The 27864-nt window shown below is 52.9% G+C and overlaps 10 protein-coding genes across 10 annotated transcripts; 4 read left to right on the plus strand and 6 right to left on the minus strand.

Annotated features, from left to right (window-relative positions):
- Positions 1 to 455: 455 nt before the first annotated feature.
- Positions 456 to 1628, minus strand: LTHEOB_1618 (Zinc finger transcription factor; the record flags this gene model as incomplete). Its single annotated transcript, XM_035510339.1, has 2 exons — positions 456 to 1517; positions 1566 to 1628. The coding sequence occupies 2 exons, from the start codon at positions 1626 to 1628 to the stop codon at positions 456 to 458; spliced, it is 1125 nt and encodes a 374-aa protein (XP_035366128.1).
- A 451-nt stretch (positions 1629 to 2079) lies between these two features.
- LTHEOB_1619 (60S ribosomal protein L10-A) lies at positions 2080 to 2855 on the plus strand (the record flags this gene model as incomplete). Its single annotated transcript, XM_035510340.1, has 3 exons — positions 2080 to 2124; positions 2175 to 2350; positions 2414 to 2855. The coding sequence occupies 3 exons, from the start codon at positions 2080 to 2082 to the stop codon at positions 2853 to 2855; spliced, it is 663 nt and encodes a 220-aa protein (XP_035366129.1).
- Positions 2856 to 3560: 705 nt separating this feature from the next.
- On the minus strand, positions 3561 to 4206 carry LTHEOB_1620 (uncharacterized protein; the record flags this gene model as incomplete). Its single annotated transcript, XM_035510342.1, has 3 exons — positions 3561 to 3711; positions 3777 to 3976; positions 4048 to 4206. The coding sequence occupies 3 exons, from the start codon at positions 4204 to 4206 to the stop codon at positions 3561 to 3563; spliced, it is 510 nt and encodes a 169-aa protein (XP_035366130.1).
- Positions 4207 to 4868: 662 nt separating this feature from the next.
- On the minus strand, positions 4869 to 6264 carry LTHEOB_1621 (putative O-methyltransferase; the record flags this gene model as incomplete). Its single annotated transcript, XM_035510343.1, has 3 exons — positions 4869 to 5387; positions 5440 to 5952; positions 6001 to 6264. The coding sequence occupies 3 exons, from the start codon at positions 6262 to 6264 to the stop codon at positions 4869 to 4871; spliced, it is 1296 nt and encodes a 431-aa protein (XP_035366131.1).
- Positions 6265 to 6609: 345 nt separating this feature from the next.
- Positions 6610 to 8391, plus strand: LTHEOB_1622 (Cytochrome p450; the record flags this gene model as incomplete). Its single annotated transcript, XM_035510344.1, has 5 exons — positions 6610 to 6954; positions 7003 to 7356; positions 7404 to 7672; positions 7742 to 8228; positions 8302 to 8391. 5 exons carry the CDS (start codon positions 6610 to 6612, stop codon positions 8389 to 8391), a joined length of 1545 nt encoding a protein of 514 aa, XP_035366132.1.
- Positions 8392 to 12682: 4291 nt separating this feature from the next.
- LTHEOB_1623 (Pfs domain protein) lies at positions 12683 to 13968 on the plus strand (the record flags this gene model as incomplete). The annotated part of the gene is made up of 2 exons (XM_035510345.1): positions 12683 to 13772; positions 13928 to 13968. 2 exons carry the CDS (start codon positions 12683 to 12685, stop codon positions 13966 to 13968), a joined length of 1131 nt encoding a protein of 376 aa, XP_035366133.1.
- Positions 13969 to 14699: 731 nt separating this feature from the next.
- On the minus strand, positions 14700 to 15003 carry LTHEOB_1624 (Biotrophy-associated secreted protein; the record flags this gene model as incomplete). The annotated part of the gene is made up of 2 exons (XM_035510346.1): positions 14700 to 14802; positions 14861 to 15003. 2 exons carry the CDS (start codon positions 15001 to 15003, stop codon positions 14700 to 14702), a joined length of 246 nt encoding a protein of 81 aa, XP_035366134.1.
- A 566-nt stretch (positions 15004 to 15569) lies between these two features.
- On the minus strand, positions 15570 to 16767 carry LTHEOB_1625 (Phytanoyl-CoA hydroxylase; the record flags this gene model as incomplete). Its single annotated transcript, XM_035510347.1, has 3 exons — positions 15570 to 15608; positions 15666 to 16445; positions 16519 to 16767. 3 exons carry the CDS (start codon positions 16765 to 16767, stop codon positions 15570 to 15572), a joined length of 1068 nt encoding a protein of 355 aa, XP_035366135.1.
- A 3246-nt stretch (positions 16768 to 20013) lies between these two features.
- Positions 20014 to 22078, plus strand: LTHEOB_1626 (Sugar transporter; the record flags this gene model as incomplete). Its single annotated transcript, XM_035510348.1, has 8 exons — positions 20014 to 20106; positions 20169 to 20245; positions 20320 to 20544; positions 20602 to 20731; positions 20814 to 21389; positions 21456 to 21614; positions 21667 to 21868; positions 21927 to 22078. 8 exons carry the CDS (start codon positions 20014 to 20016, stop codon positions 22076 to 22078), a joined length of 1614 nt encoding a protein of 537 aa, XP_035366136.1.
- Positions 22079 to 22371: 293 nt separating this feature from the next.
- LTHEOB_1627 (uncharacterized protein) lies at positions 22372 to 27794 on the minus strand (the record flags this gene model as incomplete). Its single annotated transcript, XM_035510349.1, has 6 exons — positions 22372 to 23182; positions 23235 to 23432; positions 23544 to 24030; positions 24424 to 24594; positions 25498 to 27275; positions 27331 to 27794. 6 exons carry the CDS (start codon positions 27792 to 27794, stop codon positions 22372 to 22374), a joined length of 3909 nt encoding a protein of 1302 aa, XP_035366137.1.
- Between the last annotated feature and the right edge of the window lie 70 nt (positions 27795 to 27864).

Genomic DNA, 27864 nt, shown 5'->3' on the forward strand with positions numbered 1-27864 from the left:
GCGAAAGTCACGATGGTAAGAAAACCGAAGGATCCAAGGGCGTGCCTTCTGGTCGTTTGGGGGATCTTTCGGACACCGACCGGGATTTTCGGTCTGCCTTTTGGAAAAAGATCTACTGTGCATCCCCCGCAATTCGGCTAAATTGATGCTACATACGCGGGCTGAGTTGGTCATCAGCCCCCACGGCATCTCGTATGTACCATTTCTCCTTTCTTGCGTCTCACTGATCACTGACCAGGCATCCACCATTTTCGGTAACTCTCCGTGTTCCTGTCCTCTAATAGCTTAAGGTCTATTATTCGCCTGGAAAAATCTACCAACACGCATCCCAGCCCAAATACGCCACACGCCCACGCCGTTTATTGGAGGGGGCCCCGTTATCGCAAAAGAGAGAAGACGCTTCTGAAGGATTGCCGCCTGCGCCCAGCGCAGCCCGTGCCTTTCTTTTTTTTCTACTACGAAGACGAGGCCGCCGACGACGCCGACGCCGACGACGACGACACGACCAGCCCGTCGATCTCGGCCGTCAGCTCACCCAGCGCGGCTCGCAAGTGGCCGTCCAAGGCGGCGTAAGCACCGCCAGCGGTCCCCCGTTCCTGCCTGCCGCCGCCGCCGGCGTTCCGCAGCGCCAGGGCGTCGACCAGCGGGCCGACGTTCTGCAGCTCGCACAGCAGCAGCTGGGCCTTCATGCGCGTCTCGGCGGCGAGGTCGAGCTGGAAGTCGCCCATGGTGATGGGCGTCATGGCGACGGCGCCGTGGATATTGCGGACCACGGCCGTCGACGACGACACCGGGCCGCCGCCGGCCGCCAGCCCGTGCAGCACGGCGCGGTACCACTCCATGATCTTGGAGACGGCCGCGCACAGCAGCAGGCCGAGGTTGACGTCGCGCGCGCAGGCCGCGCAGTCGCCGGCCAGCAGCTGCTGCAGCCGCTGGATGGCCATGCGGTTCGTCTTGAGGATCAGGTCGCTGGAGATCCTGCAGGTGGTGGTACTGTCGACGACGTCTCCACGCTGCTGCTGCTGCTGCTGCGGGATCCCGCCCACCGAGGCCGCGCCCATGTGGCACAGGGTGCCCAGCGTGCAGAAGACGGTGCTGGTGCACGTGTTGCCGGTGCACGGCTTGTCCAGCGCGGCGAAGCTGAGCAGGACGGACGAGTTGCTGGTGGTGGTGGTCGGCTGGACGTCGGGCATTGGCGAGACGTCTTTTCCGGCGGGCTCTGAATTGACGGTGCGCACGTCGTCGGTGCTGCTGCTGTCGAGGTCGAGGCCGGGGTAGGGCGGGCTGTATTCGGGCCACATGCTGGTGGGGTCGAACATGGCGGCGTCGGGCAGGGTGGTGCGGAGGTCGGGGAAGGTGTTCATGACATCGAAGGGGTCGGTGCTGCACCAGCTGTAGGGCGAGTGCAGCGGCTGGTCCCGCTGCTGCTGCTGGCGCTGCTGCTGCTGGTGGTGATGGTGCTGTGCAGCGCGCGGCTTGCCTCTGCGCTGCGAGCGGCCGTAGACGCACTCGAGGTCCTGTGCCTCACATCGCTGGCAGACGGGCTTCTTCTTGTTGCAGCGCACCTTGGATAAGGCGCAGTTGTCGCATGTTGAGCGTAGCTTCTCGGAGGACGTGGTACCGGACATGGCGCTGCGATGTATGGGTGCTGTACAGTCACGCACAAGCGCCGTTTTAGATGTCTACGCTTTTGATAAGCTGCGAAACGAGGCAAGGTTTGTGCCGAATGCTTGTTGTTTCAATGAGGCGCAGGGTCCAGTGCAATCCTTCCGCGGTGTTGCCTAATCCCTTACCTTCCTGATGTGGAGTCTCTCTCGCATTCGCTTCCGGCGAAGACTCCCCGTGGGCGTTCTCGCAGGGATTGTCTGAGACTTTGAAAGCATTCTCGGCGTCCGACAGCCGCCGAAGCCCTTTTCTTTTGGGATGCAGCTGACGGCCAAATGCATGCAAGCTGACGCTTGGCCTTTCGGCCTTTGTGGTTGGTCAGCAACCAGCTTGTATTTGTTCCTACAAATGATTCCTTTCGCCAACTCTCTATCTCGCTCTTCACACCGCGCAACACGCGTCCTCGCCTACACAATGGCTCGCCGCCCCGCTAGATGCTATCGCTACTGCAAGAATAAGGTCAGAAATCCTTCTCCAAGCCTCGCCTAACCCAGCGCTTACTTCTCCAGCCGTTCCCCAAGTCTAGATTTAATCGTGGCGTTCCGGACCCTAAGATCCGTATCTTCGACATGGGACGCAAACGTGGCAATGTCGACGAGTTTCCCACCTGCGTCCACATGGTGTCCAATGAGCACGAACAGCTGAGCTCCGAGGCCCTGGAAGCCGCCCGCATCTGCGCCAACAAGTCAGTCTACCACTCGACTTCCCATTCGTCTGTTTTTCTTTTATTGATAGTTCCTCCCCCCAGGTACCTGGTCAAGACGGCGGGCAAGGAGAACTTCCACCTGCGCGTCCGCGCGCACCCCTACCACGTGCTGCGCGTCAACAAGATGCTGTCCATGGCGGGCGCGGACCGGCTGCAGCAGGGCATGCGCGGGGCCTGGGGCAAGCCGACGGGGCTGGCGGCGCGCGTCAACATCGGCCAGATCCTCATCTCGGTGCGCACCGTCGACCGCCACCGCGCCACCGCCGTCGAGGCCCTGCGCCGCTCCATGTACAAGTTCCCCGGCAGCCAGAAGATCGTCATCAGCAAGAACTGGGGCTTCACCCCGCTCAAGCGCGACGAGTACGTGGCCCTGCGCGGCGAGGGCAAGCTGCTGCGCGACGGCGCCTACGTCCAGTTCTGCCGTGCCAAGGGCAACCTCGAGGAGAACTTCAGGCGCTTCCCGGGCGCCTTCGCTGAGGTTTGATGGCTGTGTCTTTCGCTATCATAGATGCTCTACTATAGATGCTCTAAACAAAGAAATGGGCAAGTGACGCAAATCTTTCTTTGTTCCTCGTAAGATAAACGGAACGCATGTGGAAATGGTGCAAGTCCTTTCTTTGTTCCTCACGAGATAAACGAAACACCTGTGTCCGTCACGCCCAAGAGAAAAAAGCCATAAGCAATGCCCCTGTTGGAATCCTGCCGCAAGCCGCTTCCGGTGCTAAGCTCCACACCTCCCAACAGCACCTTGCCGTGGCGTCGTGCATACTCGGCCCCCGCAGGATGTAACCATTGTCCCCTTTGAGCCATACGCTACTGCATCCATCGCCTGCTATCATCCCCGCATATTGCTTTTTCTGGATCGTGGCCTATGTGAATGGACCCTGATGACTCGAAGAAAAGATCTGGCTAACTGTGGGGATGCTGGCTGGTGGGGCCAAAATGGCTCTTGCAAGTGTTTCATTGGTCACCTTAAAGAAGGTATTTTTGGTCAATTCTAACTCAAAGTAGATATCATGCTGAATCGGATCTTCCCGCGTGGGGGAATTCCCCTCGTCGTATGCATGACATTGGACATCTCTGCACTCTACAACGATTCACCAAGCAGCGTTCACAACGGCCAGCCAATTGTTTATCAGTGATAATCATCAATTCAGACTCCCGAGATAAAGATAACTACACGCTATCTCTACGCCCCGTTCTCAACTGCATTCTGCTTCTCAAACGTTCCCTTGTCATTCAGCTCCGCATTGTTCACCGCGCAAGCAATCGCGTCCGGGTTCTCCACCTCGACAACCTTGCCCTCGTGAATGATCTCGTGGACGTATCCAAGCGTCATGCTGACACCCGTTAGCAAGCGAGTCCACTACTCGCCACAATCCTGGCGTTTTCCCTCCGTGCTTACCGAGTCTTCTTGTTGCGGTCCGCAAAGTTGAGGTGGTCGGTGGCGATGCGCTCCATGTAGAAGGGGTCCTGCTTGACCTTCTCGAAGGCCTCGAGGCTGGGGAAGATGATGCGCACGACGAAGTCGTGGTCCGAGTACTCGACGTAGCGCGGGTCGAAGAGCTTGGGCAGCATCGCACGCGTCTTCTTCGAGTTGTGCGTCTGCGGCGGCGGCGGCGGGTGCCGGTTACGGAGGGATCGGAGTGAGCAGAGGAGGGGGGAGGTGCACTCACGATGGTGTAGCGGACGATGCCGTACTTCTCCATCAGCCCGCTGACTAGCCGCGCGTGCTTGTTCACCTGGAAGTCGCAGAGGGCCTCCTCGTCGAGACCTTCCTTCATGTAGCCGAGCATGGTCAGGCAGAGGAGCTGACGGGGCTGGGGGGCTGCCATTGTTGCGTGAATGTGATGGTGTGAAGATGGTTGAGAAATTGGGAGAAGTGGTTGATGCTGGTCGAAAGTGCGTGTCCAAGTTGATCAAATATAACCTACTCAATCCTCAATGTTTTCCTGACACGTCCTACGGACAATGGTCGTGGACTACAGCTCTGCGGTCAATCCGGAATCTGTTCGATATCCAGATGTTGGATTGTTGGCTGAACAATCCGGGGCTGAGTCCTCGGGTCCCGCGGGACTGTTCGGCACCCGATCGTGGCGCAGGCACCCAGACGTGGGGTCTGAAGATGTGGACGAAAGCTTTTTGAAATCCTTGCGTAGAGCTCCGTCCCCGGGACCCGTGGCGTAACTCCGCGATTGCTTCCTTCGAGATTATGGTCTCCAACTTGGCATTCAACCGGAGCAGGGGTGGTGTCTGCCTGGAATGAATGTGGCGTTCCGTGTCACATTGCAATCACACCTCATGAGGATGACCGTGGTAGTCTAGTATCTGCATATGCCAAATCCGCACACCTTCCATGAGTATACTCGATGAGAGATCAATGCTTGAACACGCAAAAGCACCGACATGGATATGACGTGAAGTGGAAAGATACAATTCAATTCAATTCAATATGATGCTACTAGAGATGAGGAAATTCAGGTCGCTGGCTAGTTTACTAAGCAACCCTCACTTCAAGCAAAGAAAGATCGCTGGCAACTGGCGAAGTCACCTTCGCAATGCTCAGTCCCTTCCCAGCTTTCTGAACAAGACGCTCCCAGTCTTCCCTGTACCGAGTCTCTCCATTCGAGAGCTCCTTATGAATGAGATCACGCGTCCTAATCAGTCCCTCTTCATAGGTTCCCACAGCTCCTGGTTGAGGAAGAACAAGATCCACGATGAGAATTGTGCCTCCAGGGCTCAAACAAGCAGCCAAGGCTCCCAACAGCCCAACCGCAGCTTCTTCTGGCATATGGTGCAGCATGTGGCGCAGAACGAACACATCCGCAGCCCGACCGTACTTCAGCATAGGTCCTTCATTGACCTCGATGGCAATCCTGGAGGCGATCTGCGAAGGCGCGACCTCGAGCTCCGCCTTGATCTGTGCGGAGCTTCGTGCTTGGGAGTGCACCACGAGCTGAAGTCGGTCGAATGCTTCACAAAGCCGTATGCTCATCTGCGCGCTGGAAGATCCAATCTGCCGCTTATCAGTCTCTTTTGCATGTCCACCCGTGTGGTGTTGCACTCACGTCTACCACTTTTGCATTACTCAGGGAGCCCCAATCAAACCCGTCCAGCACATGCTGCACGTCGTTCGCATAAATGCGCTGAGTAGCGCGCAAGAAGCCGCCAAAGTCCCTCGCGATCTTCGGGTTGCGTCTCAGCGCGTCCGGAAAGGTGACGTCGGTGCCGTACGCTGCGTTGTACGCGCTGTGCTCGGGCTTCCCGCCGCGGAACGACCTCTCGCTCGCCTGGGGCAGGTGCGAGCTGGAGGCGTACATGTACTCCGAGACGCATCTCCCCCAAGCGGCGAAATCCTGGTTCGTCGCGAGGAGCAGAGACGTTGCGGTGTGAGCCACGCGGTCTGGCTGGGGCTCGCAGAGGAGCCCCGTGGTCATGGCCATCCGGCAGACGGACTTGAGGTGAGACTCGGATACGCTGGCCACCACCGAGATGTTGTGGTAGCTAACGGAGCCCTCGTGAGGGATGATGCCGAAAATGCCGAAGTGGCTCAGCCATCGAAGGCACGTCGTGTACTGATGCTGCAGACCTTGTCAGCTGGGCAGGCTACAATTGGAAGTGAAATATACATTCATGGATAAGTGGACAATGTACTCTTCCGGACCGCTTGCCAGCCGGAACAGATCCAACGCATCTTGCTTGAGCTGATGACGCCATCCCTGTGCATCTCGGTGTCGCGGGGGCTTGGGAGTTTCTCTATTGCCATAGAGACTTGCATCGAGATGATCCTGAGATTGAATGTACCAGCTGAGTTTGCTGGAGTTCTCCCGGATTCGACTAGAGAGAGCTTCGAGTGCAGGCACGAAGTCCTCGGATTCTGACTGTGGCAACATGTTTAGTCGGATCAGAGTAGGATCGTGCAAAGATACGACCAGAGAACTCTGTAGGTTCTAAGACTTTCACAAAAGTCGACCGTGTTGTCCAATACGCTTCAATATATTCGGCATTACCTCATCTTCGGGTAGCGATCCGGCGGTTGCCTCGTCGGGTTTTCGCCGGGCGGTCGGATCCCGAACGGAATGCGAATCATCAACACCGAGGGGCCGTAATCATGACACCACCAAGGCATGATCATTAGCTCCATCGTTTGTATTGCAGACTGTAATATCTTATAATGTGAAGATTGTCAAGGAGATGATCAGCAAAACAGCACAGCATTCGGCACGCCTCCAGCAAAGATGGGCCAAACCACAGCAGAATTCCTGACCGGCGGACTCGTCGTCAGTGTGGCCCTAAGCATTCCCTTCGCTCCATTCAGAGCGTTAGTTTTAATCTTTGGAGCACTTACTCTTCTTCACAACAAATTTGGCAATGGTCTGGCCCGTTTCCCCGGCCCGTTCTGGGCTTCGACAACCAACTTCTGGCGTCTGAGAGAGGCGTACACAAATGGAGACAAGCGTCCGACCATCGTTCAACTCCACGACAAGTACGGTGACGTCGTGCGTTTGGGCCCGAAGGCACTTTCCTTTGCATCGCCCGATGCCATTGACGAGATTTACGGCCCAAAGGCCAACATGGCAAAGGTCAGAAGCTATCCAACACAGTTGAAGCATTTGCTGACCCCCTTGTAGTCCAAGTGGTACATGGCCTTCGAGGCGCACGGCAAGGGCGAGAAAAAGGAGAATATCTTTTCCACCCGCGACATTCACTGGCACGCCCGCTATCGGGAACTCGTGAAGCCTGGCTTCAGCATCAACCACGTTGGCCACAAGGAAGATGAGATTGACGACCTGATCAAGCTTTTGCTCCAACAGTTCGACGAGCAGACTGACAAGGCGGTCGACCTGCCTGGCACCCTTCAATACTTCACCTTCGATGCAGGCGGTGTCTTCGCCTTCAGCAGGCCCTACGGTTTCTTGAAGAAGCGCTTCGACATTGATGGCATCATCCAATCCGTCCGCAGTGGCTCAACCCACCTCAACAGGGTAAATTCACCATTAGCTTTGTTCGCTCAGCGCTAACAACGGCACAGCTCGCTCAAGTGCCCTTCTTCCAGATGTTCTTGGATCAGAACCCTCTGGCCAAGTACTTCGGATTCATCGCGCCTCCCATGGCTTTCGCGAAAAAGTACCTGCCCGAGAAGAGAATCGACGAGGAGATCGTCCAGCCCAGCAAGGACCCGGAGCACTACGACATCCTCGACGCCTACCTCGCCGCCCACAAGACGAACCCCGGCGTCGTGACGCGCAACGAAATCGTCGATCTCGGTCTCATGGTCGTCGTCCCCGCATCCGAGGCCGTGTAAGCATCCCCCTTCCTCAGCACTCCCACCAACCAACCCAAAACGCTGACACCACCACCACCACCAAGCCGCACCGCCATGAGCGTGCTCGTCTTCCAGCTCCTCAAGCACCCAGCCGCGCTCGCCAAGATGCAGCAAGAACTCGACGGCGTCTACCCCGACCACAGCGGCACCATCCCGTCGTGGGGCGTCGTGTCGACGCAGCTGCCGTACCTGGACGCCTGCATCAAGGAGACGTTCCGCATCCACCCGTCGACGGGCTTCCTGATGGAGCGCATCGTTCCGGCGGGCGGCGCCGTCGTGTGCGGCCGCTTCGTGCCCGCCGGCACCGCCGTCGGCTGCCTGCCGTGGGTCATCCACCGGCACAAGCCGACCTTCGGCGACGACGTCGACGCCTTCCGCCCGGAGCGCTGGCTCGAGGCCAGCCCGAAGCAGCGCGAGCGGATGGAGAAGTTCTTGTGTCCGTTCGGCTTCGGGTCGAGGTTGTGCTTGGGCCGCGATATCGGCTTGTTCGAGACGTATAAGATTGCTGCGACGCTGTTTAACAGGTACAAGGTGAGTGAGAACTGGCTCTTTTTTTTTCCCTCTTGATGTACTCTCTTCTGTGTGCTGATTGGGGCTTTGTTAGATTTCGCTGGAGAACCCTGATCAGGACATGCATATCACCTGGGGCAACATTGTCAGTGTTGACTTCCGGGCTCGTCTCGAGCGCCGTTGATTCTACATGTCTTTCGAGTTGGGATGCACGAAGTCTTGAAATTCAATGGGGTTCTTCGTTTGTTAACGCTGCTGGATTTTCGCCGAGGTATTCAGGCAAGATTGAATGGTTTCCAACAGCAGATAGAATGGCGTTGCAAAAGGTCAGACTTGAGTGGCGCTGCAGCAAATAACATCAGATTATCGCCGCAAATAGGGTTGTCGTATGAAGATGGTCGAATTCATAACGTATAAGATGAGGTTCAGAGCTGCACGAGCTCAGAGAGAAGAACAAGGCTCTTAAACGGGAGAAGGGCCAGCCGGCACAGATTTAGTTAACCAGCTCTAATACTAAGAAATAATTCCTTTAGGAGATAATCGCCTCGCTCTAAGCGGACCTCGAGAATGTAAAGCTTAAAGTATTAAAATATATAACTCGTAAGTTAAAGATCTATCTAGAGATAGAAGTTCTAGAAAAAAAAGTTTTCTAGCTCTAATAATAATTAGATACGATTCTAATAGCGGAAGAAAGTATTAGAGAAAGACTAAAGACGTCTTTTAATCGACTTTTCTAGACTAAAATAGTAGTTATATATTTTAAAGAATTACTTTTCTTTATCTATAAAGAGATTAATAATTTAAAAGAGAAGAGTTTAAAAAATCTGTCATATCTCAATTCGGGCTACAGTCCCCTCTCGCAGCCGATGGCTAGCGTGTATTTTTTTTTTTTGCCCACGGTATGGGCGAAATAAATTCACGCTAGCCGTCGGCTGCAATACCCTCTTGTATAAGAAATTGGCCAGATTAAATTAACGATAGGGACCTCCTCCACGTAAGAATTCTCTCAATTCTGCCTTGAACGCTCCACTTTGTTGCCTTTGGAGGCGCAGCAGTCAGCCTAGCCGATCCCGCCAAATCTAGTAAAGCATGTGCATGCACCGCCTCGCTCGTGTGACTTGATTTACTTGAATGGGTCACTTAGCCCAATCAGCAGCCGACACATTCATCCGGTATCCTGCTCTGCCAACCAAGCCTTGGGGGCCAATAAATTCTCAAAAAACCAATAAGCTATTTAGTCGTCTGTTCCAACGGGCCCCAGGATCATCCAGTCTGACACGGGTTGTGAATCCCATCAGACTCTTCGAATTTCTCATTCTTAATCAGAGCACCGCGCGAAAGGTTCGGTGCTGACAAGCTTCGCTCACAACACAAATGTTTTCTACGGACGATATGTCCAATTTCCAACCTCAAAAGCCTCTGCCGGAATTCCACCCCAACTCCATGCTCCCTCCACCACCACAGCAAGAGGCATCGGTGGGTGTTCTTCCGCGCTCATCTTCCCAACCCCACGTAAATCACCAGTTGCACCTCCCTTCGTCGACCTCAAGCGTCCAGCATCGCGATTATATACCTGGGCTAGCCGATCCGAATCGACACAAGCCGGATGAACTCAAGCCAAATGGATCCAGCCTGAGCGACCGACAATCAACTGGCTCTGGTGACAGTACGAAGCGCTCACAAAAGCATCCGGCGACTTTCCAGTGTTCTCTTTGCCCAAAGAGGTTCACGCGCGCGTACAACCTCAGAAGCCACCTCAGAACCCACACGGATGATAGACCCTTTGTATGTTCTATCTGCGGTAAAACCTTTGCTCGACAACATGACCGAAAGAGGCATGAAGGTCTTCACACTGGAGAAAAAAAATTTGTGTGCCGAGGTGTTCTCAAGGATGGCAATGGCTGGGGCTGCGGTCGGAGATTTGCCAGAGTGGATGCTTTGGGAAGACACTTCCATAGTGAAGCTGGCAGAGTATGCATTCGTCCCTTATTCGACGAAGAGGCGGCAGAGGTCCTATCGACCGCGACTCAACGGGATCGGCAGACGATGCAACTCAATTCTTCCAGTACTCACCCACAGGCTCTGAGCATGGCAGATGAAATTTCTCCCTTTGGCCCGTTTACTCAAGGAAATCCGTCTCTTTACTCCAATCGCTCTCTTCCGTCGGCTTTGCTACAGCAGTACCCCGCTCTTGCAGGCATTCAGGTCGAAGATGATGTTGTCAGTATTCACGGTGATTCATTCCCTCTTGTCCGCTCTACATTTGATGAAGATGGCTTGGCCATTGGTGACAAAGACCATGTCCAAGAGACGGAGGTTGGCGAGGAAGGAGGATCCAGGATGGATCAGCAAGACCCCATACGGTTACCAGGAGGGGAATGTGAAAGCTTTGAACTTGGTCGCGAAGCCACAGCATTGGAGCCATTTCAAGACAAGACAGTGTCGAAGGACGCGTGCGATATCGAACGGGAGCCAGCGTTCTCAGATTCAGGATACCACACCGGGAAAGGCACGGATGCAGCGTCAGTGTGCAGCCTCGACTCCTCAGGAAGTTCTCTTGGTCTTCCTCAAAACTTTCTGGAAGACTTCGTTGCCGTCTTTGGCAATATTCTCATTGAGGAATCAGGCGCAAAAGCATGGGCTGCTTACACCGCCACTCACAGCTCACCAGAAGTCCTTGAAAAATGTCTTCATGACTTGCTCAGAGAGTACGCAATTGGTCTTTCCGGTCAGACAGCGGCATCGGGACTAAAATATCTCCCTCAAAGGTACGCCGCTCAAACTGAATCATAAGAAATGAAATTCAAATGTAACTGACATTGCAATGATACAGAGCAAAGGCCGAGCAAGGCGAACTAAACCAACTCAGTATTGAATTAATCAGAAATGCTACCCGCCTGATCCGAAGATACAGGCCAAAAATAGCGAGTTATTTTCGATTGAATGTCCTGGGAACAATTGAGCCAACTTTGTCTCACCTCCAAAATCTCAAAGATCAACTGTCGCTCTATGAGAGGCTCAATCTACTCGACAAGCCAACACAGGCTACTAATTCTCAAGACCGTCTTGAAATTGGTGACGAGGATGATGATATCGATGACCAGGATGGCATTTTTGACATCGACATGGTCCAAAACTTCCTCGTGTCTGGAGATCCTTTCAAGAACTTGGCAAGGGCAATGCGGCGTTCATTATACTGCGATGACCACGAAAAAATGCGCAGCATCAGAAAAGCGGTCCGGAACACGATCCAGGGATCGGAGCTGACGCATCCATGCCGCGTATGTGTTCAAAGGAAACTTCCGCACGGCGTTGCCGCTAGTTGGAGATCAGCAACCCGCAAATCAGACCCATTCTACCATGCCATATTTTCTACAGACTGGAATCCGCGAGAATTTTGCAAATCTCAGTCCTTCGAAAGCGAAACCTCTCTGGGGGAAATTGTCACTCTGAGTGGTTCTGCCCTGTATGCTTACGCAACAACCTGTGCGGAGTATCTTCGTTTGTTTTGGCCGAACACACATGACGTGCTACTGCCTCAACTGCAAATCGCAATGGAAAGGGGGGATTCTTCAATAATTTTCAGTGATGACACGCTTCTTACCGTCAATTTCCAAAAAGGAGTTCTTGAACTTCATGTGCATGGGTCAGAGAATCTACTCATTGAGCTGGCACAACAAGTCTGTTGGCTGGGAGCATCTCTCAGAGAAGGCTGTTCCGACTTCCCGGCGACTTACTGCGAAGCTGATATTGCTTCCACTGTCGGCTGGGGGGCACATGTACCGAGTTTCGACGTCAGATTTACCACTCGCCCGCTCCATTCCACCGAGAACCCATGCTGGTTACCACTGTTCGACAACGCCACGATTGCGCACAAGTTTCCAATACCGGAAAGAGAGAATGAAATAGGCCTAGAAATACCTATCGACATCCTCGCTGCAATTTTAGGAGCTCGCCACGCGGTTGAATATGATGGGGGTCTCATCCTCAAAGGATTTTCTTCGATTGCTTTCCCCGTCGAGAGACAACAGGATAGAGTGCAGTGGCACTTGGTCCTGGGCAAGGACCCTGACAAACGTCTGACATATTACGAGGCACTCAGCATGAGCCAATGTAACAATCGGGCTTTGGTCGAGGAGATTGGCTTGGATTCGCTTTATTCAACAAGGGTAATCATCGGTTGGTGTAGTGCCACCGAGATTCTCCTTGGGAGTGAGAGGATTAACTACGAAAACATTCACTACTCCGGCGCCGAGGATGCTAGCCATGCGTTTAGTATCACAGGCGGGGCGGTCGGTTTTCAGCAATTTGGCGCTGGTCAAATCGATTTCAAGCTTGGGGCCAAAGAAGGCAAGTTTCATTTCCAGAGAGTGGGTGGCCCATACAAGAGAATCATCTCAGTTGCCGAGAAAACGCCAGTAGTTCTCTACGATACGGCTGAGAAAAGAGCTTGGCTTTTCCCTGCCTCGGCTGTGATGCTTCATATCGCCCAGACTCGACACTACGAGGATCCGACTAATGATGAGGGCGAGCTTTTCAAGCTGTTTTCCAAGGACACATCCACATGCTCCGCTCGAGAGAGGTTATTGCAAGATGCCGGAAACCTCCTCTCAAAGTCTGAAGGATATCAGCTCAAGAACATGATTCTCGATATATGGTCACTCCTCGAATACCTCCTGGACCAAAGCGTGAGAATCGAGACCTCTCCCGGAGCCATTCCCAAGGCTACCCTTCGCGACACGCTGTGCGGTTTCGAATTCAAAGCGGTAGTAGAAGAACGCTCACCATTCCGCCTCAAAAGCCGGCACATTGACAAGACCAGCGGCGGATGGACTAATCTTGTCAAGGACATCGATGCCCTCGTCCTCTTCGCCAACGGGTTCGAGGACCTCATCCTGCCGTCAACGACAACAGCAGCACATCATTTATGTCATCGCTACCGCACCGTCCCCAAGGGCAAAGACTTCCTCGCCACCACCATCAAGTCCCTGACCGACCTCTACACTGTGGCAGGCAGCCCACTCGACCGCACCTACCTAACCTCGTCATCCAAGCTGCAGTGGCACGTGGGAAGCGGCTGCAGCACCCCCGGAAACCTGTTCGGACCTTGCTCCACCCCCGCTTCTTTCCGCTGCAAGTGCGAGCGCCTGAGCCAGATAGTGCCGAGCACGGCCATCGGTACCGTAGTCGGGCCAGCTGACTTGGACGCACATGCCGCTGCGGGCGCTGCTATCTTCGGCCAGAGCGGAAATCTGCTGAAAAGCCTGGTAATCGCACAGCACCAGCACCAGCGAGAGCCTGGCGTTCTTTACAGTCAGCCGAACGGGCATATTGAAGTCGGTGTCACCGTCAATGCCGCTGCCGGTGCGATGGATCAGCAGCAACAAGTAATTGTGCAAGATGAAGAAGGCGAAGAGGAGGAGGAGGAGGAGGAGGAGGGAAAAGAAGATATCAAAGACAATGATTCTTCTGATCCTGAAAGTTTTTGGAATGGCACGCCCTCGTTGAACTCAAGCTACACGACACAGACGTCTGCTTACGGAACGGGCGATGGGGGGAACGAGGGTATGTGCGTGAGTCGCCAGTCGGTGAGCGCGGGGAAGAGACAACTCCCGACTTTCGCGCGATGTGATGACTATGACGATGATCATTTTATACCGCTAGTCAAACGAAGGAGGCATGAATTATCAGCCCAGGAGCCTCGGGACGATGAATACCAGGGAGAGCTGAACCACAGGCTCCGAAGCCGACCGGGGAATGAAAACTTGGCAATGATGGTGGACAGACATCACAAAAAGGTGTTTGTCCCATCGGTGGTCGGGTTTCACAAAGGTATACATGAAGGGGCCTGAGCATCTACAGGTGCAGCGAATATCTCTCTACCATGGAACGGCGAGGTGACTGTCAGTCAACTAGTAGAGGACATGAAAGCAATTAGCAATTTCAACTGTCATGTACGACCATAGGTCGCAGAATGCAGGGCTTCCCGTCCGCTCAGCCGTACTTAAGCTGCGAACCGGCCGATTAGTACTCAAGTGGGTGACCATTGGGGAATCCCGGCTGTTGTACGTTTTGCATTTTTTGCCGGTGGCCCGCTCACCATTTTTTTTTTCTTCTCGGAGATTCTCTCTCGGCCGAGTCGGCGCACTCACCCACGCAACTGGCCGAATGGTGGTTATACTCGCTGCAATCGAGTCGAAACACGGCGGTTTGAGAAAGTTTTATCAAAATACCAAATGACTGCATACGTGGACTTCTTGTTGTACTACAATTCAAAAAGATCGCCTCCTACGATGCACAAGTCCTCATTCAATCCAGCTAAACTACATCCGAGCCGACCAAACTTGACTCTGAACAACCTTCTCACCAGCCATTCTTGGAAACACTCTCACTAGCATCAACGTTGGCACACAGGCAAGGATGTTCGCTACAGGCTTCCGATCAGCATCTCCCCTTCACCGATACCCTGGAAGAGGGGGTCATGGCTCATTCTTACCCCTTAGTGCAGTAACCATTGCTGTAGCCGGCGCTCTTGCAGTCGGAAGCGCAGGTGCTCGCAGCGTCACAGTCGGCAACGCAGAGGTCGACCTCGTCCCTGCATATGCTGTTAGAACTTGATCAACGCCGAGGCGGAGAACGGAGCGAGAGCTCACAGGGCTACACAACGCTGAACACCATCGCTGCTGGGATCACATCCCGCCCGGCCGGTATTCGAGCATTGTGATTGAGCAAAGGGGCTCTGCTGGGCCGCGGCAATGGCGGTGAACAGACCAAGAAGAATGACGGAGAACTGCATTTTCTTCGCTGATTACACGTTGAACGAAGAGGTGGATTTGTCTAATAGTCATACGAAAGCTGAGAAATCGCAAACTTATATAGGCCTTCTCTGAGTATCTCTCATGACCCGATGCGTTCTCCTGTCCCCTTCGGTTCAGCGCATCGCCATTTGCTTTACGGTGGAGGCCTTGGGCCTTGGCATGCCAACCCACCACGTTTCATTCTCGCACGGCTCTCTGTAACCGAACCGGGCTTGCTGTGTTTCTTCCTCCTAGTGCACTATCCCGTAGGATGCTTCTCGTGCCGCCGGTCCGTTCAGCCTGTTCCATTAAGCGAGCACATAGGCTGCTGCACGAGGTCCTCGCGACAACGTGCACCGTACGAGATTCAGTAGGATTATGCGGGACTTACTTTAACCCACAATTGCTCTTTCCTTAATAGGCCTCACCAAGTAACTTATTCCGGCTGATAGTGAGAGGTATCGAACCACACTGGGTCATCATGTATCTGAATCAATCAAATTTGCGGGGAGAAATATTGAAGTTACGCTGAGTTTATTTGCCCGTATCGCTTGAAAATATTCATCTACAATCCATCCAAAGGCCGATAGACCTTCATCCAACGCTACAGGACGTTAGAGAACAACCAACAATGGCTTTTTGAACGGATAGTACCACTCACCTTGTCGTACGGTTTCTCGGGATCCACAAACCGCAAATCCGTCGCCAGCCTGATCCTACCATCCGGATCCTTATTCTTGCAACTCGCATGCACCATCCACGGGTTATGAAAGATGACATCGCCCGTCTCATACTCGGCAATCAGCCACTTCCTCCTCTCCTTCTTCCCGTACTCCACCGTATCCCTACTCAAAAACCCACCGTCATTCATATTCTTATTGAACGCACTCACCCTCTCCTCATCCGTCAGATTCCCCGCCTTCGCCGCGAACTCCGCCTCCGTCCGCATCCCGATATCCGTCGACCCCTCCAAATACATCAACCCGCCGCCCTCGAGCGACACGGGGCCGATGGGCACCCAGGCGGTCAAGCTGGTCGGCGGGCCCGCGCGCAGGTACATCTGGTCGAAGTGGACGGGGGTCAGCTCGCTGTCGGGCACGAAGGCGCGCAGCATCGTGCGCTGCAGCATCTGCGGCGGATCGCGCCACCCCGTGAAGCGCGCGACGAAGGCGCGCAGCTCCGGGATCTGGCAGAAGCGCACGTAGAAGTCGGCCTCGTGCGCGGAGATCATGAGCGAGACGTAGGCGTCGCTCTGCGCGTCGTCTTGCAGGCCGAACAGCCGCCGCAGGTTGCCCGGCGGCAGGTATTTGCGCGGGTCGAGGCCGGAGTACGTGCCGTCGACGGGGGAGGTGCCGGGCCGCAGGAGGCCGGAGGGGGACATGTGCGTGAAGTAGGCGGCGCGGCAGGCGAGGACGGGGTCTTTGGGGAGGAGGCCTTTGACCTGTTTGTTGTATGGGAAGTCAGTGAGGCCGGGTGATGGCGGTTGGGTGAGTAGTGTATAGGAGGGGAGTTACGTGGAGATATCCGTCACGCTCGAAGCGTTCATGCATGACTTCAAGGGGCGTGTCTGCGGAGGTAGGCTGCAGGTAATCGATGGAATCTGGGTCCATTGGACCAAAATTTGATTCCAGATTTAAGGTTGCTGGGTCCGCAGGATAGTAGTGGCCATATTGGTCCTTTGAGGTCTCCGAATTGAGACCGGCTTTCTTCTGTGGTAGGGTTGTCGAGTCGGGGAGAGTTGCTGACTGAATACCAGGCGCCATGGTGAGGAGGTCCAAATTGATTGTCGATAAGCACTTTGACAGGCTGGTGAGATGGAGCATGCACTAAGTAATGGCAATGCACCATTTATAATTGCAGTTCCCGCGAAACGACTGCGGTGGCGGGATCCGCAAATGCTTCCATTGCCCCGCCATCCTCGCCAGTGACGTATATTCCGTTACCTCAAAACGCGGGGAATAAGGCTATCGAGGCCTTAGGGACCCACTTGAGATGATGAGTTGCCGATGAAAATATTCCTTGAAAGCTGATAGGTTAGGTTCATACAGAGTTGTGAAGCTGTTCAGTGGCTGCCCCGCGCGGTTGACGGAGCTGAGAGCAACCCGTCTATAGCCGTCTACAGCCATCCACTACCAACTGTAGCCGCGGGAAATTTAGACCAATCATGATTCGGCCATTTGCCGGACCTTAGCCAACCCCACCATCTGGCATTCACTCTTCCGCCACAGCTCCCGCAGCTTTCCATCTTCACACCGACAATGACGCGAGGAACCGGCGTACGACAATACAGAGCGTGCGTCAGGTGCCGAGGGAGGAAGACTCGTTGTGACCTGTTCGTCTTAATATCTTTTCCAACTCACAGTGGACACTGACTGGTTCTCAGGCAAAGTTACGGCGAGACTGGGAAACCGCCTTGTGCAAAATGCGTACGTGAAGGAGCGGATTGTGTTCTCGCCGGGTCAAGGCGGGGCGGCAATTTTGCCCATCTGAGAGGCGATGGAAGCAAGAGGAGACGCCGGCAAGAGACGGAACCAACACCGATGAATCCCTCGCCAGTAACACCCTTCCACAATGAACTACCTTCGCTTGGGCCTTCACCCCAGGACGAGCCTGTTCATGGCAATCTCCAAAATCCCTCGGATGCTTTGCTGATTCTGGCCCATGCCGCCGAAGACAACGAGGCTGAAGAGACTCGATCTCCAGAAACAATCAATGAGATGCGATCCTCCAGAGTACATCAGCCGACACCCGTAAGCCTTTGCGAGACACGGCTCAATAACTCTACGGGGTATCAGCCTGTTCAGGATGGCTCATTAAGTCCTGAATTACTAGATCATCTACTCCGGCAGTCAGTTCCCCAGTAAATTTCTCAATGCTATATTTCCATTTACTGATAAGTTTAGCTATTCCGATCATTATCACCCTTTCTTTCCCATCGTGCCGTCCGATGTGTTATCATCAAGACGTCTTCCCGACACAATTCGCAATGAGACCTTCCTTCTGACAGCCGTCCTCGTTGTCGCAACCAGCGAACGCCCGGACCTTGCCAATGTCCACAAAAGTGTATGGAAGTACATGAGGAACTTCATTCTGGATGTAGTCCTTGGAATGCCCAACATCAGAAATGTTGGTTGCGTGGAAGGGCTCTTATTGCTGGGTGAATGGACGCCATTTAAGCAAGCGCAGACCGACGATGGTGGAGAAGGAGCCGCATGGTCAATCATTGGCCTCGCAGTCAGACTGGCATATCTTCTACGGCTGGAAGACACCTCTTTCAAGAGCGATAAAGATACTGACGAGTCAATTCAGCGGAGGAGACTTGCTTGGACGTGTGAGTGACGAAGCACTGTAATTTCGGAGTACCATTACTGATGTTCTCAGTTACGTATCTTTCCGACCGTCAAATCTCCATTCGAATGGGGCAAGCTTTCTGGTGTAGAGGGCCAAGTCTATCGGCACGGTTCACTGCAGCAGACTTCCCATCACTGCAACCAAAACGCTCGTACGATGAGGACTTCGCTTCAGTACTGCAGGCTCAAGTTGAGTTGACGACCTTGTTCGGAAACGCTCATGACATTCTCTTTCCATCCAAACAGCGGACAACTGAGCTTATGGTCAGAGGAGACTACAAGAAATATATCGACGATACGGCAAATGCTATGGATGCGTGGCAGCGTGCATGGGGGAACCTGGCTGTCTCTCAGCACCTGAAATGCTGTTTAATGTTGATGCAACAATACCTCCGCCTCTACGTTCACGCATTTGCCTTTCAGGCCGTCCTCTACCGATCGTCGTCGGGTCAGAATGGCGAGGGAAATTCAGGTGCGAGAACAACATTCTGTTTCCCTGAGTCCGCGATGGCCAGTCCGGATGCCCGAGGCATCTATGAAGCGGTAGACGCAGCCGAAACTCTTCTCAAGATTGTGGTTGAAGATGTTGATCCCGAAAAGTATCTGAGATTCATGCCTGAGCGCTATTACCTGTAAGTACTCTCCGTGCGCCTTTCTTCGTATTAAGCCACTTACAACCCCAGGTATGAAATACACTCTGCCGTATTTCTTTATAAAGCACATGCAGCAGGAGCCATATCATCAGGGAGATACGCCCAGACAGTAGCCTTGATGCGCCGCTTTATATCTCTTTTGACCGCCGCGGCAACGGATTCAAATCACATTGCATCGAGATACGCAAAACTATTAAGCGGTCTCTTCTTCCGCCGTCCAACCGATCAAGTATCCGGAAGGCAACTTGGTAGCACAGAAGTGGAGTTGCAATCTCAAGCGGATGAAAATCTGGACACGCTTTCCGCCTTCACACCAAATGTGGGGATGGTACAGATGCCGTTATTTGACGGTCTTGGATTGCAGCAGTTTGATTGTACAGATACAATTGATGGGCTCTTTTCATTACCGGCGTTGGGTTCGTGGGACCCGTCCTTCTTATGATAATCATATGCAAGCAGAATATACTGAGAATTGTAATCTGAGCTGTTTGAATCCACATGGACTTGGTACATATAACATCCGAATGACTTGATAGGCTATAATGCTGGGAGGCCTTTATCGATCATGGAAGTCATCTTATTTCTAATTGGTTTCCATTCAACAGTCAGGATTTCTATCGTTTAAGCCGGAGAAGGGTCGGCCATTCACGAGGAGTGTGCGTCACTGAACAACACTACGACCTCTATCATTGATGGATAAACAAGGCTCCACGAACCACTTTCAAGCAGTGAACCCACTGTTTCCTGTCTCGGAGCAGATTCCCCATTTCCCCAGATTTTGGAAATGTGGGGAAGCGGAGGAACCTTTTGCGGGGTAGACTGAAGATTGGCACGCGGTTCCTCTGTGGCTGCGATAATTTCGCCAAGTATTCCGTCTATTGCCGCAAGTGACAGAGTACTGGAGATTGTGGCGAGAGTGTTATTTAGTCTTCAGCATGGAACATGCTAAATTATCGCCAAACAGCCGTACAATCACACTAGCTTTTACTTGTTCTTTTCACTCGCGATGGGACTCATTCAGCGGATTGTCCGAAATGAAGCAGTTCAATCCGATCCACCGGAAATCTACAATGCCCGGGTGCTTTTGATTAGTCTGGCGGTAGGTGGTCACTTTGTGAAGCAGACCGATACGAGGGCACGATCACTGACAGCACTGCGTAGGCGTGTGGAGGTGCACTTCTTTTCGGCATGGACATGGGCATTATCGGTGGAGTTCTTACCATGGAGACTTTCAAGAGGTAAGTCCTAGAAGCCAGTGTGCACCGCATTAGTACAGTGTTGAGACTTGCACACGATCTAATACAATGAGTAGGCAATACGGCCTGACAGACAAGTCGGAAGCAGTCCTGGCAAACTTATCGTCAAACATTGTATCAGTCATCCAAGCTGGAGCATTTGCTGGAGCTGTATTCTCCACGTGGCTAGCCAATAAGATAGGTCGGAGACCATCACTCATTGTAGCCTCGGTACTCGTCTTCATCGGTGTTGCATTCCAAGCCGGCGCGAGCGGCTACATAGAGTTACTATATGTAGGGCGGTAAGTTGAGCATATTGCTTCATGTATTTCTGACTATCAAAGCTGATCAATCCCCAGTCTCATTGCCGGCATCGCCATCGGCATCGCCTCCACCGTCAACCCTCTCTACGTCTCCGAAAACGCACCTCGCGGCATCCGCGGCCTCCTCACCGGCCTCTACCAACTCACCCTCGTCTCCGGCCTCACAGTACGCAAGCCCCCCCTGCACCACCACTACCACCCCACAACATGTTCCCCTGAACTGATCCTTAATCCACACCCCCGCACAGCTCGCCTTCTGGATCAACTACGGCTCCCTCCAGCACCTCCACGGCCACACGCAATACATCCTTCCCCTCGCCCTGCAAGCCCTGCCCGCCCTCATCCTCTTTGTGGGCATGCTCCTCGCCAACGAATCCCCGCGCCACCTCGCCCAGACGTCCCCCACCCGCGCCCTCCGGGTCCTCACCCAGCTGCGCGGCCTGCCCGCCGACCACCCGTACGTCCAGCACGAGCTCGCCAGCATCGCCGCGCAGCTGGAAGAAGAGCGCGCGCTGGCCGCTGCTGGCGGCGGCGGCGCGACGGTGTTCGGCTTGCTGAAGGAGGCGGTGGCGGTGAGGAGCTATCGGCGGCGCAGCGTGCTGTGCGTGGCGCTGATGATGTGGAGTAACTTGACGGGGACGAATGCGATGACGTACTATTCGCCGACGATATTCGCGAGTGTCGGACTGCGGGGGGCGAGTGTGGGGTTGTTAGCGACGGGGGTGTATGGGATTGTGAAGGTGGTGGCGTGTGCGGTGTTTATCGTGTTTGTGACGGATACGTTGGGGAGGAGGAGGAGTTTGATTTGGACGGGGGTTGTGCAGGTATGTATGGTTTTGTTGTTGCTCTGGAGGATGGGTGTATGCTGACTCTTATTTGTCTTATCGCAGGGCCTCGCTCTCTTTTATGTTGGCTTTTACATCCGCTTCGATCCGCCGGTGGCTGGATCTCCTGTCAGTGCACCCGGATACGTCGCTATTGTTGCTATATACATCTTTGCTGCTGTGTACCAATTTGGCTGGGGATCTGTTGTCTGGACTTACTGTTCGGTTAGTGTGATCTCTTCGATGGATGAAGGCAAATGAGGCTGATATTGTACAGGAAATTCCGGCTGCCCGCCTACGCGCCCTCAACATGGGCATGGCAACAGCAAGTCAATGGTTGTTTAACTTTGTCGTAGCGAAGGCGACCCCCAGCATGTTTGCTACACTTGGTAAGGGCGGCTTCGGCACGTACTTCTTTTATGGCGGATGCTGCTTTGTCATGGTGGTTTATGCATTCTTCTTCGTACCTGAGACAAAGGGTGAGTTACAACACCGTTCCAAATTCATGTGGGAGCAACGCTAATGCCACACCTGCAGGGCTGTCTTTAGAACTCATGGATGAGCTTTTCGAGCAAGATTCCGTGCGGCGGAAATTCTTGCCGAAGCGGAGGATGAGTCAAAGCGGCAGGGAGCAAGATAGAAAGGAGCCAAGGGATAAAGGTGCCGTGGAGCATATTGAGACCGTTTGAGATGGGCTGCAGGGTTGATTGTTGCGTTCAACCCAAAATAGGGAGGCATTTCGTCGGGTAGGTATAACATGCAAAGCCGCGCTGGGCCTCCTACATCAACTTGCGTCTTCTTCTTGGATCTGTGTACAGGAATTAAGCAGGAAATATCTTATTCTCCAATTGATGTGTTACATATCATAGTCATATCTTGAAGTTCTATCAGTAAATCAAAGTTACAATGCGAATGAAAATACAGCGCAATCAGAACCGGTACATGACACATAGCGCTACAAGACCTCATAAGACATGGAAAATCATTCCGGAATGACACCGCACACAGAAGCCTCGTATCTCCGCCTTCTCAACGGACCCTTAGCACCAACAGCCAACCTACCAACCTCACTCTCCGGCATGGCGTCTCCAACAAACCCAGGCGCCCTATCCAAGGCATTTTCCCCGCTAATCCCCACCTTAGCCAGCCCCTCGGTGGACAGCGCCATGGCGGCCCCCATCTTAAGCGCCGCATACGCATCCAACCGGTCCGTCCAATGCGGCGTCGACGCGGCAAAGAGCGCCAACGCAATCAGCAGCAAGAGGAACAGCCCCAGCAAGATAGACCCGACGATGATGCCCACCAACGGCATCACGGGCGCCGTCACATCGACACCCAAGTCGATGTCGATGGTGTAGCCGGGGCTCAAGGCATAAGGGGCGGGTTCGAGGAAGTTGATCTCGTTGGCCATGAAGGCGGCCATGCGGAAGGCGGCGCGCATGACGTCGGCGTCGGCGAAGTTGGCAAGCCAGATGGCTACGAACATCTCGACGTTGGATGCGTCCATGCTCAGGCAGATGTTGGTTGTCCGGGAGTTGTAAGTCGCGCGGAAGGCCTCGATGACCGGCCCCATCGGCAGGACGTCCTCGCACAGGCCCGTGTATCTGGATTGGACGGCGTTGGAGACGTAGTTTCTGTAGGAGGGATCCGACCAGGCGTCAAGGAAAGAGTTGTTGCTGAATAGGGCGGTGTAGATGGTTGTGAGCGGCCCTTTGTTTGGCACGTCCTCGAGACCGAGTATGTACGAGTTGCTCTTGTTCCAGTCACTTCCATCTGTATCGGGATACACATAACTGGTGGCAAGTTAGCATGTGAAGACGTTCTCAAGTGGGATGGGGAACGAACTCATATATATAGGTGTCTTCTGGCAAGGTGAATTTCTCAAGGAGCGGGCCCGGAGTTCCATCATTGTGGTAATTGGGAAGTTCGAAGTAGCCTACGCTTGTCCGGGCAGAGATTTTCCAAGTGCCCGGAGTAAAGGATAGCGCATCCGTTACCCCAGAGATGTTGAGATAGAACACCTCTTCGAAATCCTGTCGATCCCTGGTTTCATTCTTCAGTGGACTATGCAAGGCTTCGCTGCTAATGCACGTCCGCACGCTCCAATAGTGGGGGCTCCGATACTGGGGTACTTCTGATTCTTCCCAATCGTACCGATGTTTGATTAAATCAACATCACTATCGTTCGTAAAGCACCCAGACGGTACACTACTTTGACCAATTTGCTCATAGTCAACACTGGTGTTGAAGCGAGGAATCCATGCTCGCGCAAACCCCGTGTTGAATCCAGACGGCATCTGTGCCATGAAAACAGTACCGTTGTTCCATTCATCATTCCATTCGTCGTCCCGGAAGAAGTCGCTAAAACTTGGCTGATCGTAGAATTTGGCGTCTGTTTGGCTTCCAGCACACCAATTATCATTCCACGCCCCATGCCAAAGGTGAGGGTTGCAGTCTGTCCTTGAGAACGAATCCATTGCCTTACGAAGGCGAACGACACCCAGATTGTTGTAGCCTCGGTATGAAAACAATTGAGGGATATCGTAGGCCCCGGTTCCATCTCGCTCACGGCGCGGAGATCTAGCTTTGGTGGTTGACTGTGGCTCAAGAAATGCTTGTTGAACGGGCCAGATGGCGAGACCTTTTCAAGCTCTGTCAGTATTTCCAATTCGACAATATCCAAAAACAACTTTACCTAAGATAGTGAGGAAGCACCCAAGCCAGAAAAAGCGGCTTCCAAGTCGGCGGTTCTGCGTTGGTATCAGAAGAAAGAGGAGCATAAGTGGACTCATCCAATCTTGATTCGCAAGTGCCAATGTTTGCCGGATGGAGAGCTTCTGCCCTTTTGTACGGTACTGAGCAAAAGAAACGGCAGCATAAGAATAAACGGAGGCAACCGTGGGCAATGTTAGCACGCCAGCGATTGCGGCCAGGATTTTCGCAGCTCTCAATTGTTGTGAGCCTTTGGCTGGGTCACGCCATGGCTTAAGAGTATACCGGCTGTTGTACTTCCATGCCTTCCATACAGACCCACGACCGATGTTGCACGTGATAACCCAGGATGAGAGTGCAACGGCTGCGTAGCAAAATATGATCAGAGCCAGGTAGGGTTTGCTTCTTGGTGTGCGTAATTGAAATGTATCTTTCCGGTACTGTTCGTTCCTAGCATGCTCGGCTTGTCGGGTGCTGGTCAATTCATGATAGTCTGGTAGGCGCTCAGTGTCAGGTTCAGCGTTTGGCGTAGGCATGGTGGAAACAAACGATACTGCAAAAACGCCCACGACAGCGCTTCCGTTCTTTTAATAGAAAATAAATGATATCGCTAGCAAGCCACGTGGTTAAGGTGGTTCGACAGACTTCTTGGCACTGCTGGGCGGCTTCCTTTCGGAGCAGGGGTGCTTCCTTTCTGGGTAATTTTGGCCCCCATGGAACCTCGCATCGCGGATAACACGGGTCGAGGCCTGAAATATCGTTTTTAGCCACCAGACTCCATAAAAAGTTGTAAAGCCTCCAAACAGACCCAAGACAGGTTCAGAAAACTTTGAATGTTGACATGGAGATTGTTGAAGGCCCGATTTTCAACAGAGAAAAGGAACCAATTGCTCTCAAAGTGGAGTACATAAAGCACAAGTTTTGCCTGGAACCAAGGCTCGACAGTCTCCGCACCACCGCAGCACGTATGTAAGTACTGTTGAATGATTTTTCCGTTAATAATATGCCACTGTCAGCATCATTATGGGAATGGGATTTTTGGAGATTTATACGTAATACCACGCAACTGCGCGGCACTTATTCCATGCAATAGAATGTAAATTGACCCGAAAGTTCTATCACTAAATTTATTCCACCAAGGGTCTAGGAACCCTCCCCACCCGGAAATAATGGCCCATGTTGACACAGTGAATAGAATGATAGCTTCTTTTTCTATGCTGCGATCATCCCCTCCAATTCTGCTTGAAGATTGACCGAGTGAAGTGACGTCGTTTCCCTTGGCTGTGTCGAAAAAGCCATCGTTTCCACACAGGCTTTTCCTTTACCTTTGAATCGATATAAAACTTGAGCTCTTGGTTTCGAGCAAGGTCAAAGAAGTTGCTCACTTTCCCGTTACCTTTCCACTTTGCAGCCCAGTGCCCACCCTGCCCACCCTGCTCATCGTGCTCACCCTGCTTATGTCTTCGCGCAGTGACAAGGCGATCGAGCTCGTCCAAGAGAACCACGTCGGACTCATTTTGTGCGGTTTCTCTTTGCTTAACGGTGTCGAAGAAGTCCTGGATCATCGGCTGGACGCACCAAAAAGTATCCGCAAATACGTCCGCGGGAATTGCTTTGACCAGGGCAAGATGCAGTCTGCAAAGAGACAGCCGAGGGTCAAATTCAGGGGCGTACTGCGAAAGCATTTTTTGGACATCTCCAGAGTCGATCAGAAACTCCCGCACAGTTCGGTGGACGAAAGCCACTCTGAAGTTCAGAAAAGCCGGGGTGCGCCATACTTTGTACGTTCCCTCACTAATGACTTCGAAAAGATCAGAGGTACGGGCATGCAGTCGCTTCCTCATTTCATCGCGAATGACCAAAACATTCTGTCTGTTGACTTCTTGGATGTGTTTTGTGACCGCATAGTCTGGATCCTCCTTTTCCATTTCCACAAACTGGTATGCGAGGAGTGGCAGGGTCTCGTTACTTTGGATGGCAACTTGAAGCATTCGGGCGGAGGATGATCGGTAAAACGGATCAACGCTTTGAAGCATCCTTTCGAATAATCTTTCGAGTCCCTCTGGAACAGATTCTAGGCGTCTTTCAAGATCCGTCGGGCTATCTCCGTTTTCCAGACCTTTCATGAGACTCCTCACAACGAGATAGACCCACAAGAAAATCCCCTGGGCCTTTTCAACAATTTGAGAGGTGAATTTCTCCTGGTTGATGATACCGGAAAACCCCCGATACTGGCTCAGCTGTGCTTGAGCGTAAATATTCATGTCCGATTTGGTGAGATCTTGCATGAAAATCTTTCTTTGGCTCTCTTTCAGAGTGTCCAGAACGAATGGCCAGGGTCGGGTTGCAAGACACATTTTGAGATTGGGGGCAGTTGAGAAAGACTTGAAGAGTTCGAGGAGATCTTTGAAGCTGCCGTTCTCCTCGGATTCCTCAAATTCATCCAAGCCATCCACAAAGATGCAGATCTTGATAGGGATGGAATCCTGATACACAAGAGTCTTGAAGGAATCTGCCAGCTGCGCCCGAGTGAAAGGTACCTTGTCTCGAAAGTAAATACCAACTTCCTTCCATTGGCGCGGGAACACGATCGGAATCAATTTCGGAACTTCCCTGAGTACCTGGAAGAGTAGAGACCGCAAGAGACCTTCGCTCGTCTTTTGTTCCGCGGGTCCGCTGTACCAGAAGAAATGGTGAGCTTTGATGAGTTTCATTGTTTTGGCCCATCGAGTAAGAGCCGCATCTGTTCCAGAATGCTGGCATAGGAGCTTCATGAGAGTCGACTTCCCGGACCCAGCTTTGCCCGATATCCAAAAAATACCGCTCTCTTGCTCGAGCCACTCTCTGAGGTGAACGTCGTTGCTGTTGAATGCCCACTGGAATGTTCGGGTATGGGCTTCTCTCAGATTTTCGAACCGAATCTTGATCGTGCGATAATGCAAGCTTCCAAGGATTATCTGCTCCTTCGAAATGAGAGTACCAACATCTCCCAGCTGAGCAACTCTGGCACCGAATGATGGGCTACTTCCGCGGTTATCGCGAACTTCTCTCATCCCTTTGATCTCCTCGATGATGTCTTCCTTCAAGGACTCAAGGCTTTGTATGTGCGTTCCAAGCCGTTCACTCTCATTTGAAATCCGATCCAGCTCTTTCAAGAGTCTTGAGGTATCCTCGCTAGGGCTTTCATCAGCCAGAAACTTTAATCAAGAGTGCAGGTGCCAATCTTTACCTCTGTTTGAAAAGAAACCGTGTGTTGAGTTCGTCGCGCACAGCCTCAAGACGGGTCTGAAGCTCCTTGATCTGATTCTTCTTCATCAAATGTCTCAACGAACGCTGAAATGCATCCCATTTGAGGTGGTGAGAATCTTCACGTCTTTTCAGGCTGTCCAGCGTCTGACTCAACTCCGTCGCAACATCTTGGCATATTTTCGCCAGCCGAGCTAGTCTGATATCATCTTTGATTGCATCTTTCGGTTGGGCTTCTGTTGAGGTGCTGTAGTGGTTGTCTTGAACCACGAGTTGTGAAGAGAGTTGAAGAAGGTCCTTAGTAATTTCATCAAGGCTGATAATTTCTGGAGGGGTACCGTCTGGAGATTTGTAGATCTCTATTCCACCTCGGGTAAGCTTTACAGCAAACTCGATAAACTGAAGAATGTTGCCAGCAAGGCTGACAGCTGAAAGTGGATCAAGCATATCTGTGGTGGTCGCGGGTTCGCGCAAGGCTTGAGAAGCTCAAGAAAAATATCCGATCTCGTGGAGCGTT

This window comes from Lasiodiplodia theobromae (assembly GCF_012971845.1).
Source record: "Lasiodiplodia theobromae strain AM2As chromosome Unknown scaffold_4, whole genome shotgun sequence".
Classification (NCBI taxonomy): domain Eukaryota; kingdom Fungi; phylum Ascomycota; class Dothideomycetes; order Botryosphaeriales; family Botryosphaeriaceae; genus Lasiodiplodia; species Lasiodiplodia theobromae.